This window comes from Emys orbicularis, chromosome 1 (genome assembly GCF_028017835.1).
Source record: "Emys orbicularis isolate rEmyOrb1 chromosome 1, rEmyOrb1.hap1, whole genome shotgun sequence".
Lineage (NCBI taxonomy): Eukaryota > Metazoa > Chordata > Testudines > Emydidae > Emys > Emys orbicularis.
In genome coordinates, this window is record NC_088683.1 from 331,044,196 (window position 1) to 331,059,618 (window position 15,423).

A 15,423-nucleotide genomic window follows, 5' to 3' on the forward strand; every position below is an offset into this window, starting at 1 on the left:
TGCAACAGGCAGGTGAAACAAACAGATGTGAGCAAACAGGGAGCAGGAGGTGGGTGAGGAAACAGTGAAATAAACAACTTTTGCATTGCAAGCAGCAGTCACAGCTTGCCACCTGTTTTGGTATATAGTTGGTTCATACTCAGCTTATTTTTGGTGACGCAGGATTTTATTTTTATCAAACTTTAAAAATTTAAATTGTGTACTGGCTTGAGTTTTTGAATATGGCCATCTGTTTGCAAATTAGTGCTGATACCAAGAATGCATGACTTCAGCTCCTCTATAAGAATTCAATGAACAGGAAACATCTTAACTCATGAGATTTTAATGTACACAAAACTCTGCAGTAAACATATGTACAATTCTCTCTCCAGGGGCTGGCAGAAGCAGTGATGGGTCTTGCAGGGATTGGGAAGGTATGCACCACATCATCCAAAAGCAACCCCTCCAGTCACCTAATGAGTATTGTTAGATGGCATCAAAGTTAGCCCTGTCCAGTTGTCTATGACCTAAAAGACTTGTTGATGACTTAGGGCAGGAAGGAAGGGTTAATAGCAGAAAATGTGCAAATACAGCATCTCTGTGAGAATGAGGAAGAAGTATTTATACCATATCCTGCCCATTAATAAATTAATTACTCTTACACCAGTTTTATACTTGTGTGATTCCACTGACTTGCAGAAATGAGGAGTGAGGTGGCAGAAGTCCTGAGCGCACACAAGCAACACACAAAATATGCTACTTAGATTTTTTCAAAGCCGTTTAGGAACCTTAGCTACTCATCCTCCATTTGAAATTAATGGAAAACTGACTTTCTGAATAGTAGTAATGGACACATTGAGTTCTGTAGTAGAATTCTTGTGATGTTGCAAGAGTTTTCAGCTACAACTGTGTACAAAAGGCAGAGTCTACTCTTTATGTGCATTTGTGTGCCAGCATTCAGCTAGGGTTCAAGATTAATCTTTGCAAAAGTACCTGTACTCTTACCCTTCCACTTCAATTCCTCAGCTCCCTGCCTCATGACCTTTTCAATATCAGCACTGGGTGTCCTAGAAAAACCACAGATAGATAGCAGGGGTCCCATTGGATAATGGGAGACGTTATTCCACAGCAAATGATCCCAGACAATGTATCAATTGTCACATGTCAAAACTAGGCCAAAATGATTAGTATTTAAGATGAGTGTGGTAGTGCCAAGAGGCTTTAACCAGGTTGAGGCCCCTTTGTGAATGGGGTGGTACAAACATAGTAAATGATAGCCCCTAGCTCAAATAATTTTACATATAACTCTTCTCCTAGATTCAAAGTTAATTTACAGCTAGTGTCCAGTGAGAGGGTAAATTATAAAAGGAAGCAGTATGGGGTTTGAGCATTTTGAATCATGTAGCATATAGTGAAATAGATGCAGTAGCTGACATGCCAGAAGTAGTTAAAAACATGGTGGAAGCAATTGATTCCGAAGTAGTGTTACACATTTACACTAATTTTTACACATTCAAACAAAATGCCACTAAATAGCCACTTCCGCTTACCAAAGAACTTAGGCTCCTCTTCACTGTAGTATGTGAAGGAGTGCAAAAACAAGATCGTTGTGTATAAATAGGGCTAGAATGTGGGAATACAAAACACGGAAAGGTGGCTATGGGGTGTGCCCACTTCACCCCACTGTCTAGCCATCAAGAGCCCTTCAGTGTCAACAGCATATTGCATAAGCTCCACATGGGACAGGTTCATGTCCTCCCCCTGGAAGGAAGTGCTGGGGAACAAACATGCTCTGTACAATGTTCCCTTCTCTAATTGTAATTTATGCTGCTTCCCTTTTTACGAAATGTGATCTCCCAGGTTGGACGGGGACACATGAGCGTTGCTGGGAGCTACAGATGAGACTGAGCCAGCTGTGCTGCCAGTATTGCAGGCAGGAGGAACCAACTGGTGTGTGGTTAGACAGAGGCAGCGTGTACCTGACTCCTGAGCCAGGGATTCTGGTCCTGATTTTCCTAACTGCACCCCAAGTCTGCAGCTCTTTCGGGTTATTTCCTCTCGGTGGGTGGCTAGATGGAAAGGGGAGACTGCGGCCTGAACAATGTATTTAAAAGCAGAAGCATTTGCTTTATAAACCAGCCTGTGTTCCATCTGCGCAAGTGGAGCAGTCTAGTGTCTAGAGCACATCAGCAGGCTATTTATAAACAGAAAGCAACATCTTGGTATTCAACCCTACGAGAGAAAAAAATGCTTCGAAAATACTGACAGCTGAATGGGGCTTTGCAGAGGGTGCTCGACTGAGTGGGGCACGAGTCTTGCTTGCAAATGTCGTGTGCCCGCGGGGAGGCTGCATATTAACACTCACTAACTGCCTCGCTGATTCGTGACTCTAGAGCTACAGCGTCAAATTCAGCCTCCCCTGCGCACGGAGTCGCGCCCGTTCACACAGGCAGGGGCTGCATCCCCGGTGCAGGCGCTACAACGCTTGGCTCGGCCCCCAGGGAACGCGCAGGGCCCGGCGCGTCCGGGCAGCGCGAGCCCTGCGGCGGGGACACCTGCCGCTGCAGCTCCACTGCCCCCGCGCGGCCTGCCACTGAGCAGCCGCGCGCTGAGCATGCGCAGTAACCACAGCCAAGCCGCGGCCCTCTGCGTGGGAGGTGGGTGGGGGACAGGGAAAGCGCTCCCGAGCGGTGTGTGGGCGGAGCCATCTGGCTGAGTGGGCGGGGCTATCGGAGCGGGTGTCCGACGCACTGTGGTCCCGCTCGCTCGTAGCCTCACTGTCCATGGTGCAGCCGCCGCGCGGGGTCCTCAGTGCCCGCCGCTGCCGGAGGGATGAGCCTGTGACCTCGGCGGGAGTTCGGGCCGCTCGGGGAAAGGAGCTTGATGGAAGCGATGTCCCCGCAACAGGATCACGTCGGGCAGGGGCGCTCGTCCTCTGTGAGCGGGGAGTCCAGAGCCTCCGCAGCCTCCGAGAGCAAGAAGGTGAGAGAGAGAGAGAGAGAGAGAGACCCTCATCCCCACCCCAATGCACCCGGGTCGCGGAGAGCCCCGAGCCCCTCATCCCCACCCCAGTGCACCCGGGTCGCGGAGAGCCCCGAGCCCCTCATCCCCCCCCAATGCACCCGGGTCGCGGAGAGCCCCGAGCCCCTCATCCACCCCCCCCCCATGCACCCGGGTCGCGGAGAGCCCCTAGCCCCTCATCCCCACCCCAGTGCACCCGGGTCGCGGAGAGCCCCGAGCCCCTCACCCCCCCCCAATGCACCCGGGTCGCGGAGAGCCCCGAGCCCCTCATCCCCCCCCCAATGCACCCGGGTCGCGGAGAGCCCCGAGCCCCTCATCCCCCCCCCAATGCACCCGGGTCGCGGAGAGCCCCGAGCCCCTCATCCCCCCCCCCAATGCACCCGGGTAGCGGAGAGCCCCGAGCCCCTCATCCCCCCCCCCCCCGATGCACCCGGGTCGCGGAGAGCCCCGAGCCGTTCATCCCCTCATCCCCCCAGATGCACTCGGGTCGCGGAGAGCCCCGAGCCCCTCATCCCCCCAGATGCACCCGGGTAGTGGAAAACCCCGAGCCCCTCATTCCCCTAGATGCACCCGGCTAGTGGAGAGCCCCGAGCCCCGCATCCCCCCACATGCACCTCGGTAGCGGAGAGCCCCGACCCCCCCCAAATGCACCCGGGCAGCGGAGAGCCCCGAGGACACCCCCATAATCCCGAAACTCCCGGGCGGGCAGGAAGCGAGAGAGCCCTCATTACCTTCTTCCCCCCCCCCCCCAATTCCCGGGCATCAGTGCGGAGGAGGAAGCCCCGCTTCCCCATCCCTTATCCTGTGCCCCTATTCGGAGACGATACGCCCCGCGCCCCATAGCGTTAACGCCCCTCCCTCTCCCATGGCAGCCCCGGGGCGTCCCCGGCCCTGTCTTTGCAGGATGTCCCCGGACTCCCCCTCGGGTTGGCGCTGGCCGCGCGGTGCAGCTTGGTGTAAAGCTGTGGTTTGCCGGATCCGCTCTGTCCCCGGCTGAACGAGCCATTTATTTAAAGTAATCGCAAAGAAGACCCACGAAATCCAACCTGCCATACGCTGCGTCCCCCAGAATGTGTTACTTGGGGCAAGCGGCTGACACTGCTTGTTTGAATCCAGGGGCATTTGTCACCCTCGGCACGGGTCGTTTCCCTGTGCTGTGTCTGCCTGCGACAGTGATGATTGCCGTTAGCTGTTTTCTCTAGTAATTTGCCATAATGATCCATGCTGTGTCTAAGGGAAAAGCCACGGGGTTTGTTTCAAAGGAGCTGTTGACATGAACGTGAGTGATAGTGGCACAAACCAGAGATGTCCGTATATGTTAGGTGGTGACTGAGAGAGACGCGGTTGAAGGTGATTGTTACTTATTAGATCGACGCGACTCGGAATAGCTCCTTGTTCTGTAATTACTTTGCTCCTTGTCTGCGCGGGGGAGGACTCTGGACGTTGCCCCACGCGCTTTTAAATTGAAAGAAACAAGAAAGAGGTTTCCGAGGAAGAAAATAAGCGCCAATAGTGTTCCATCATTTATAGGAAAATCGGACACAGCTCATATCCAAAGCCATCTTCAAAATCTCATTTTACAGCTAGAGCTAGGGTTTGTTTGTTTCCTGGCCTGATTATGTTGGATGCTAAGTTTCCATTGTAATATACAGCCAGTTATGTTGTCTCTGCCATATTCTCACCACAATGTAAAATAGGATCGCCTTTTTCATTTTAGCTCTGCATATTGTGCATTATTTTTCCATTTGAAGCTCACTGAGAGAACCCAGGTTTCAGAGTGGTAGCTGTGTTAGTCTGTATCAGCAAAAACAACGAGGAGTCCTTGTGGCACCTTAGAGACACAAATTTATTTGGGCATAAGCTTTCGTGGGCTAAAACCCACTTCATCAGATGCATGGAGTTTGGATAGGAATCTCTTCTTGCATACAGAGTTTGCATTAAAATGTCGTTAAATTCATGCAAACAAATACCTTTTCCTTAGAGAATTACACACAATACTGCCAGATTGGTTCTTGGGATTATAATGCCTGGCTGGGTTGGGAATGCCCTTCATAAATCTTTCCAGCCCTAATTATATCAGGTTAGGATGGGAGTGAAACCTCTTTGCTAAAGGACATGCTTGTATTCAATCTTGTGCTTAGGCATGGAACTTTATTGGCCACAAGAGCAGTGCGGAGCTGCAGGGCAGCTACAAATCTTAGTCTCTCCATAATGCTGCTCCACCTGAAGAAACAATCCTCATGGCCAGAAAGCTTGTATGTTACATCTCAATTGTAGGGGCAATAAAAAGTGTTGTATTTTCTATCTGTCTGACAGTGAATGCAACCAGACTGAAAGTGCATGCTGCAGTACTGTAACCAGCCACTGTTCTGACCCAGTTCAGTGGCAGCAAGTGAAAATGTATAGATAAACCAAGTATCAGGGGGTAGCTGTGTTAGTCTGTATCCACAAAAACAACAAGGAGTCCGGTGGCACCTTAAAGACTAACAGATTTATTTGGGCATAAGCTTGTCAACACTGGTTCGCCACTTGTGAGGTAACTCCCTTCTCTTCATGTGTCAGTATAATAATGCCTGCATCTGTAATTTTCACTCCGTGCATCTGACGAAGTGGGTTTTTACTAACGAAAGCTTATGCCCAAATAAATCTGTTAGTCTTTAAGGTGCCACCGGACTCCTTGTTGTTTTTATAGATAAAACAATCACCTAGAATATTTTTGGCTAAGATCAAATGTAGTATCAGTGAAATATCCCATAATGGTACGTGTCAGATATCTGCTACACCCCCTTAAACTGGAACTATATCCTGCCGTGGCTGTTTGGGCTGTTGATCTAATAGACACTTTCCATCTCTAAATACTATGATCTAAAATGTGGTCCCTGAAGGTAGTTTTTTTTTCTATTGTTCCTTCCCCATTTTCTGAATGTAATCTCTGTGCATATTATACCTTGCAACCTGTGAAAGCCAAAATGCCCTGTGAAATAAAGGGGAAACAAGAACAATAGAATGATAGGAAGCTTCAAATGCTGTGAGATTCAAAGTATTTTACTACAGCCTCCTATGTGTAATTCAGCATTTTGGATGTAAATAATATAAAGTAATAGTGCATTGTTATTAATGGTGACACTTTCCAAACACTCAAGGACAGACCTTGCTCCAAGGAGGTTACAGGCTAAGGGATTTTACCGCCCAAATTCTGCTCAGCCTCTAGCCAGTGCTGAGAGGGGGCAAGGATGCTGGTTAGCATGCCCACTTCCCACAGATCCTGACAGCCATGTCAGGATTCCATCTAGTGGAAGCATACAAAGTGGGATATGTATGTTTGAAAAGAAGCAGCTTGTGCCTCTGGCTTGTAAATGCTGCAGATGGCATGTTGCATGCTAGGTGGGGGTAAGGTTGGTCACACTCTCGACTCTGCATATATTGGCTTTTGAGTTGATGATGTGGTGGCTTTTATAGGTCCACGTCCTTAGTGCTCTTTAAGTACTGCACTGGAAACCTGGCCTGCTGCATGAGTGAGGAAGAGGCTGCCTATGATCTTTCTACACTAGTTCAACAGAGGTCAAGGCCTGGCCCTAGTTTTGCATGGAATGGAATCTCAAATGAGGTATCGTTACTGCTTAGATACTACAGTGATGGATACTCTGTAAGTACCTATATATCTATGGTAATTATCTTACAGTGTGCATATAACAGAAGAATGGATGGAATCCTTCTTGTTACAGTGGGAGATAAACTCCCTTGTGTGCTGGTTACATATGAAATTATATGGGAGAGCAAGTTGGTAATAGATCAGTATAGAGACTGGTGACAATCTCAAAGATCAAAACAGGGCTAATGCAAATTGAGAGAGATTAATGCAAATATGATATTTAAGATTAAAGATGTTAAAATGGCTTTAACCTCCTGACATGAACCCTCTCGAAATAAAAGAGAGACTATCAGTAGTCACTAAATTACTCATTCTTCTTATCATGACTGTATTTTACTCAGAGTCTGAATTAAGCTTACTTAGCAGAAATAGTTACGCTCTTCTGTGTTTCTCAGAACTCTATTTTATCTTAAGTTATTAGTTTGCATGCAGTTGTCAAAGCAAATAGAAGGAATGTGTGATCTCTGTTGAACCATAGGGCTGGAAGGTGGAAGCTGCCTATGTTTTGCTCCCAGCTTTGCCATCTACTTATGTGTGACTTTGAGCAAATAGCAAAAGTTCTGCATGCCTCATCTTCTCTAGATGCAAAATGGATATAAGTAGTTGCCTACATCAGAGATTTTGTGAGGCATCGTCAATCTATGTTAGAGACATTTGAAATACTTTGCACTTCTACATTTGATATAGAAGTGCAAACTAATATTGTTGTGCTTGTGAAAAATCCTAAGACGGTTTCTAAGCTGGTGTAAATTGGTATCGCGCCATTGACGTCAGAGGAGCTATGCCAATTTACACCAGCTGAGGACCTGACTTTTGAGGGCTAGTCTACACATGGTTTTTGTGCTGATTTGAGGATATTTGTTTCAAAACCAATATAGTTATATTGATGCAATTGTTGTGATCACGGGTATGGCTGTTGCTTACTATGCTAAGGAAGGAAGAATTCAGATGATGCAGAAACTTGTACTTGGTGGATATAGTTAAAAAACTAGGGAGCAATATTAGAATAAGCAGGGGAAAGTATAACTTCCCCCTTTCTCTGCCTCTTCATCCCCCTGTAAAAATAGGCAAATACATTTTGTTGTTTTCTCTATATACCTGCCAATACCCTAATTACATTGCTTGTATGTTGTATCCCTTTCCCATGCCCTTATATTCATTTATTTATTTTGGAGTGTAAGCTCTTTGGGGTGCGGTTTATATCTTCCCATAAATTTGTATCATGCCTAGCACAAGGGGGTCAGATTTTGGGGCCTTTGGGTGGTACTATAATAATATTACTGCTAATGATAACTGGAATCCTGGCTGCCTAGGGACACTTCTCACAACACACTGTTATCCCTGTAATGGAAAATTACTGCATATGTTTAAGGTGATATGAGCAATTTTAAGACAAATGAGGACTGAAAATAGCATGTAGTTAAGATTAACTAAATCATTAATGCACTTGCTGTTTAGGAATGAGCCAGTTATATGGCATGTATTGATTTATGATAACATAGTACTGTACCTCAGTGCCCAGCAATGTTGCTTTTGTCAAGGGTCCAGGATTAATGATTCTTTTTTGAGGGTGGCCATCCATGGGAAAAGTAGAACGTTATATGTCTGGAGAATAAAATGATGTCCCAGTTCCTGAGTTTCCTGGCCTTGTTTTTTCACTCCAACGTAGTAGCAGTCCTCAATAAAAACTGTAGTCCCCAGTACCTAGGAATTGCATATGTCACATCTTGTTTTGACTGAGTTGCTTGCAGTATCTAGGTACAAGGGGAATGAGTTAAGGAAGCAGAGGCAGCCTTTTTCCTTTTTTATATTAGTTTAAGGCTATTAGAATCCTTTGTCTGCTTCTCATGCATGTGTCTAGCAGATTCCTGTGTACAATCTGTACTCACAGGTAAGCTCTCATTTATGCTCTGTTAGTATTTATGACTCCTTTGTCTCCTCTTCTTCACCTGGAGACAGGATAGTTGCATATTTACATTTTGTAGCCTGACACATGTAACGAAAGGCAGAGATACCTTGGAATCTAGCTGTGACCTGCTCCATCTATGTCAGTACATCAGGGAAATGAATGCACTCAGTACAGTGAGCAAACATCAGACACCTGAGGAAGGTGACATGAGACACATGCTTAGTGGATGCCTATCATAACTCCTGAGACCCTTCCGGCCTTTCAGAAAATCCTGCCAGAGATTAAATTGAAGTTTGGGTGTGTGAGATTGCTCCCCGTATTCTTTCAAATGATGGGAAGAAACTAGGCTTTAAGATGAATGTAAGAGGATGGGATTTGCAGCTTTCACACCCGCCTGCATTTTGTTAGTTCCCCAAATGGGATTTCTGCCACATCAATACTTCCCCAGTAGCCACTTGACATAGACAAGAACTATATGAGGTTTGTCAGTTTTAAACTGCCACTGGGAAAGCCCTGCACTACAGGAGCACAGACACAACTGTACCAAGTGTTAATCCTCCTCTTGCTGTGTGTGTGTATATGCACGCATTTGCCCGGTAGTAGAATAACTGGAATAAAGTAGAAGGGGAGGATAGCAAGGAAGTGCTGAAGCACTGCTGGCAATAGGACTTGAATATTTAGCATTCATTTTCGCTACAACCCCTTTCTCCATTTTTTTGTTAGTATTCCTCCTTCCCACCAACATTTGAAACAACATAATAGTTAGATCTCCCTGCCAGATTTAAATTAAAGCCATAAGAGTTTTTGATCTAGGGTAGTAGTATGACTGCTGATAGCACATCTTTTCTTGCTCATAATTTCTCTTACTGATCTTCTGTTTTCCTACCCCAACTTTGCTTTTAGTCTCTGTCTCTTACTGTGCACTCTGCCACCCCGATCATCCTCTTGTGTTGATGTCTCTTTCCTCTCATGCCTCTGTAATTGTTTTCTTCTTAGGGTATGTCTACACTACAAAATTAGGTCGAATTTATAGAAGCCGGTTTTATAGAAATCTGTTTTATACAGTCGATTGTGTGTGTCCCCACATAAAATGCTCTAAGTGCATTAAGTCGGTGGACCGCGTCCACAGTACCGAGGCTAGCGTTGACTTTCGGAGCGTTGCACTGTGAGTAGCTATCCCACAGTTCCCGCAGTCTCCGCCGCCCATTGGAATTCTGGGTTGAGATCCCAATGCCTGATGATGCAAAAACAGTGTCGCGGGGGGTTCTGGGTACATGTCGTCAGGCCCCTCCCCCTCCGTCAGAGCAACGGCAGACAATCGATTCGCGCCTTTTTACCTGGGTTACCTGTGCAGACAACATACCACGGCAAGCATGGAGCCCGCTCAGCTCAGCTCAGCTCACCGTCACCATATGTCATCTGGGTGCCGGCAGACGTGGTACTGCATTGCTACACAGCAGCAGCTCCTTGCCTTTTGGCAGTGGAGGGTGTATTACGATTGATATCCATCATCATCATATTCCTCAGTGAGTTCGGTCAGAGGCACCTGGGCAGACATGTTTTGTCTCCTGGAGACTCAGTCCTGCCGGCAGTCCTATTGAACCGTCTTGACGATGATGGCTAGCAGTCGTAATACAGCACTTCCTGCCAAGCACCCAGAAGATGCCGATGGCTATCAGTCATGCTGCACCGTCTGCTGCCAGCTTAAGATGTAAAAAATAGATGGACCAGATTTGTTCTGTATTCATTTGCTTCCCCCTCCCTCCGTGAAATCAACGGTCTGCTAAACCCAGGGTTTTGAGTTCAGTCTTTGGGGGGGGGCCATTCTGTGTGACAGTTGTTTGTGTTTCTCCCTGATGCACAGCCACCTTTGTTGATTTTAATTCCCTATACCTGTAAGCCATGTCGTCACTCGCCCCTCCCTCCCTTCCTCCGTCAGACAATAGTTTCGCGCCTTTTTTCAGCCCAGACGCCATAGCACAGGGATCATGGAGCCTGCTCAGATCACCGCGGCAATTATGAGCACTATGAACACCACGCGCATTGTCCTGGAGTATATGCAGAGCCAGAACATGCCAAAGCAAAACCAGGCGAGGAGGCAATTGCAGCGATTGCAGCGCGGCGACGAGAGGGATGAGGAAATTGACATGGACATAGACCTCTCACAAAGTACAAGCCCCAGCAATGTGCAAATCATGGTGTTGCTGGGGCAGGTTCATGCCGTGGAACGCCGATTCTGGGCCCGGGAAACAAGCACAGACTGGTGGGACCGCATCGTGTTGCAGGTGTGGGATGATTCCCAGTGGCTGCGAAACTTTTGCATGCGTAAGGGCACTTTCATGGAACTTTGTGACTTGCTTTCCCCTGCCCTGAAGTGCCAGAATACCAGGATGAGAGCAGCCCTCACAGTTGAGAAGCGAGTGGCGATAGCCCTGTGGAAGCTTGCAATGCCAGACAGCTACAGGTCAGTCGGGAATCAATTTGGAGTGGGCAAATCTACTGTGGGGGCTGCTGTGATCCAAGTTGCCAGGGCAATCAAAGACCTGCTGATATCAAGGATAGTGACTCTGGGAAATGTGCAGGTCGTAGTGGATGGCTTTGCTGCAATGGGGTTCCCAAACTGTGGTGGGGCAATAGACGGAACCCATATCCCTATCTTGTCACCGGAGCACCAAGCCACCGAGTACATAAACTGCAAGCGGTAATTTTCAATGCTGCTGCAAGCCCTGGTGGATCACAAGGGACGTTTCACTAACATCAACATGGGATGGCCGGGAAAGGTACATGATGCTCGCGTCTTCAGGAACTCTGGTCTGTTTCAAAAGCTGGAGGAAGGGACTTTCTTCCCACACCAGAAAATAACCGTTGGGGATGTTGAAATGCCTATCGTGATCCTTGGGGACCCAGCCTACCCCTTAATGCATGGCTCATGAAGCCGTACACAGGCAGCCTGGACAGTTGTCAGGACCTGTTCAACTATAGGCTGAGCAAGTGCCGAATGGTGGTGGAATGTGCATTTGGACGTTTAAAAGCGCGCTGGCGCAGTTTACTGACTCGGATAGACCTCAGCGAAGCCAATATTCCAATTGTTATTGCTGCTTGCTGTGCGCTCCACAATATCTGTGAGAGTAAGGGGGAGACATTTATGGCAGGGTGGGAGGTTGAGGCAAATCGCCTGGCCGCTGATTATGCGCAGCCAGACACGAGGGCGGTTAGAAGAGTACAGCAGGGCGCGGTGCGCATCAGAGAAGCTTTGAAAACGAGTTTTGTGACTGGTCAGGCTACGGTGTGAAACTTCTGTTTGTTTCTCCTTGATGAACCCTCCGCCCTGCCCCCCCGGTTCACTCTACTTCCCTGTAAACTAACCACCCTCCCCTCCTCCCTTCGAGCACCGCTTGCAGAGACAATAAAGTCATTGTTACTTCACATTCATGCATTCTTTATTAATTCATCACACAACTAGGGGGATAACTGCCAAGGTAGCCCGGGAGGGGTGGGGGAGGAGGGAACGAAAAGGACACACTGCAGTTTAAAACTTTAACACTTATTGAAGGCCAGCCTTCTGATGCTTGGGCAATCATCTGGGGTGGAGTGACTGGGTGGCCGAACGCCCCACCGCGTTCTTGGGCGTCTGGGTGAGGAGGCTGTGGAACTTGGGGAGGAGGGCTGTTGGTTACACAGGGGCTGTAGCGGCGGTGTCTGCTCCTGCTGCCTTTCCTGCAGCTCAACCATACGCTGGAGCATATCAGTTTGATGCTCCAGCAGCCAGATCATCGACTCTTGCCTTCGGTCAGCAAGCTGACGCCACCTATCCTCTTCAGCCCGCCACTTGCTCTCTTCAGCCTGCGATTCAGCCCGCCACCTCTCCTCTTGTTCATATTGTGCTTTTTTGCACTCTGACATTGACTGCCTCCACGCATTCTGCTGTGCTCTGTCAGCGTGGGAGGACATCTGGAGCTCCGAGAACATATCATCCCGAGTCCGCCGTTTTCTCCTTCTAATCTTCACTAGCCTCAGTGAAGGAGAAACATTTGCAGCTGGTGGAGGAGAAGGGAGAGGTGGTTAAAAAAGACACATTTTAGAGAACAATGGGTACACTCTTTCACGTTAAATTTTGCTGTTCACATTACACAGCACGTGCTTTCGTTACAAGGTCGCATTTTTCCTCTTATATTGAGGGCCGGTTTGGTGTGAGAGGTCACTCACGCAGTGCCAGGCAACAGATTTCGGCTTGCAGGCAGCCATGGTAAGCCACAGTCTTTTGGCTTTTTTAACCTTCTTAACATGTGGGAATGGTTTCAAACAGTAGCGCCCTCATTTCCCATACCAATCACCCGTTGGGTTGGCCATTTAAAATGGGTTTGCAATGTAAAAGGAGGGGCTGTGGTTTCCGGGTTAACATGCATCACAAACCCAACTACCCCTCCCCACACACACACCCAATTCTCTGGGATGATCACTTCACCCCTCCCCCCACCACGTGGCTAACAGCGGGGAACATTTCTGTTCAGCCGAGCAAGAACGGGCACCTCTGAATGTCCCCTTAATAAAATCACCCCATTTCAACCAGGTGACCGTGAATGATATCACTCTCCTGAGGATAACAAAGAGAGATAAGGAATGGATTGTGTCTGCATGCCAGCAAACACTGGGACCATACGCTGCCATGCTTTGTTATGCAATGATTCCAGACTACGTGCTACTGGCCTGGCATGGTAAAGTGTCCTACCATGGCGGACGGGATAAGGCAGCCCTCCCCAGAAACCTTTTACAAAGGCTTTGGGAGTACATGAAGGAGAGCTTTCTGGAGATGTCCCTGGAGGATTTCCGCTCCATCCCCATACACGTTAACAGACTTTTCCAGTAGCTGTACTGGCCGCGATTGCCAGGACAAATTAATCATTAAACACGCTTGCTTTTAAACCATGTGTAATATTTACAAAGGTACACTCACCAGACATCCCTTGTGTGCCCTCAGGGTCTGGGAGCACACCTTGGGTGAGTTCGGGGGTTACTGGTTCCATGTCCAGGCTGATAAATATATCCTGGCTGTTGGGGAAACCGGTTTCTCCGCTTCCTTGCTGTGAGCTATCTTCATTGTCTTCATCATCATCTTCCTCTTACCCCGAACCCACTTCCCTGTTGCGTGATTCTCCATTGATGGAGTCAAAGCACACGGTTGGGGTAGTCGTGGCTGCACCCCCTAGCATGGCATGCAGCTCCACGTAGAAGCGGCATGTTTGCGGCTCTGCCCCGGACCTTCCGTTTGCCTCTCTGGCTTTGTGGTAGGCTTGCCTTAGCTCCTTAATTTTCACGCGGCAGTGCTGTGCGTCCCTGTTATGGCCTCTGTCCTTCATGGCCTTTGAGACTTTTTCTAATATTTTGCCATTTCGTTTACTGCTACGGAGTTCAGCTAGCACTGATTCGTCTCCCCATATGGCGAGCAGATCCCGTACCTCCCGTTCTGTCCATGCTGGAGCTCTTTTGCGATCCTGGGACTCCATCATGGTTACCTGTGCTGATGAGCTCTGCGTGGTCACCTGTGCTCTCCATGCTGGGCAAACAGGAAATGAAATTCAAAAGTTCGCGGGGCTTTTCCTGTCTACCTGGTCAATGCATCTGAGTTGAGAGTGCTATCCAGAGCGGTCACAATGAAGCACTGTGGGATAGCTCCCGGAGGCCAATAACGTCGAATTCCGTCCACACTACCCCAAATCTGACCCGCAAAGGCCGATTTTAGCGCTAATCCCCTCATCGGAGGTGGAGTAAAGAAACCGGTTTAAAGGGCCCTTTAAGTCGAAAAAAAGGGCTTCGTCGTGTGGACGTGTCCAGGCTTAATTCGATTTAATGCTGCTAAATTTGACCTAAACTCGTAGTGTAGACCAGGCCTTAGTTAGCCCTCTTAAATTGACTTTATTTTTGGGAAAGTCCTTGTAAGTAAATAAGTAAAAGTATGTTGCCAGTGTAAACAATAACTCAGTAGTTTGCTAAATATTCACTTGATCTACCTTTATGGTAGATGAGCCCTGAGAAGGACATTTTACATTCTGTAAATTTATGGAGCACACAAACACACACTCACTACAGGCTAAACCTAATAACAGCTGAACTGTCAACTCACGAAGCAATCAGAATAATTCTGATTAAAAGGGGTCAAGAACGGGATAGAAAGTTATAAACAACCCTGTTGTCCTACTGAAGAAATAGTGAACTTCTCGAGGTTTAATTTATTTATATTCAATGTGTATTGTATGATTTTGAAAAATATTAGATTAAGGCATGCAGAAAACAGAAATAAACAACATAAAGGGCTTATTACCTACTAAGCTATAAATAGCCTAGTGCAGCGGTTTTCAAACTATGGGTCAGGACCCCGTTTTAATGGGGTCACCAGGGCTGGCTTACACTTGCTGGGGCCTGGGGCCAAAGCCCGAGCCCCGTTGCCCAGGGCCAAAGCTGAAGCCCAAGCCCAACTGCTTCAGCCCTGGGCAGCGGGGCTCAGGTTACAGGCCCACTGCCTGGGGCTGAAGCCCTTGGGTTTTGGCTTTGCCCCATTCCTTCCACCCACGCCTGGGGCAGTTGGGCTTGGGCTTTGGCCTCCCCATCTGGGGCGGAAGGGCTCGGGCGAGCTCAGTCCCATCTCCTGGGGTTGTGTAGTAATTTTTGTTGTCAGAAAGGGGTCGTGGTGCAATGAAGTTTGAGAAACCCTGGCCTAGTGATACCTGTGCAATCTAGCTGTGAAATATACTCAAAGTGCTGATGCACAAGTAGATCTTGAAAGATAAACTGTTGGGCAGTGAGGAATATTTTGGGGCTTTTTTTTAGTCTTAGTAAAAACAATTATTTGTAAACCTTGGTATAG

The 15,423-nt window shown here is 47.9% G+C and overlaps 1 protein-coding gene across 1 annotated transcript in view; it reads left to right on the forward strand.

Annotated features, from left to right (window-relative positions):
• Window positions 1–2,862: 2,862 nt before the first annotated feature.
• The window catches only part of ARHGAP20 (Rho GTPase activating protein 20), a 104,373-nt gene continuing 91,812 nt past the window's right edge, over window positions 2,863–15,423 (forward strand). The window contains exon 1 of the mRNA XM_065423358.1: window positions 2,863–2,961. Coding sequence (XP_065279430.1) covers window positions 2,863–2,961 — 99 coding nt within the window. The remainder of the gene's footprint in view (window positions 2,962–15,423) is intronic.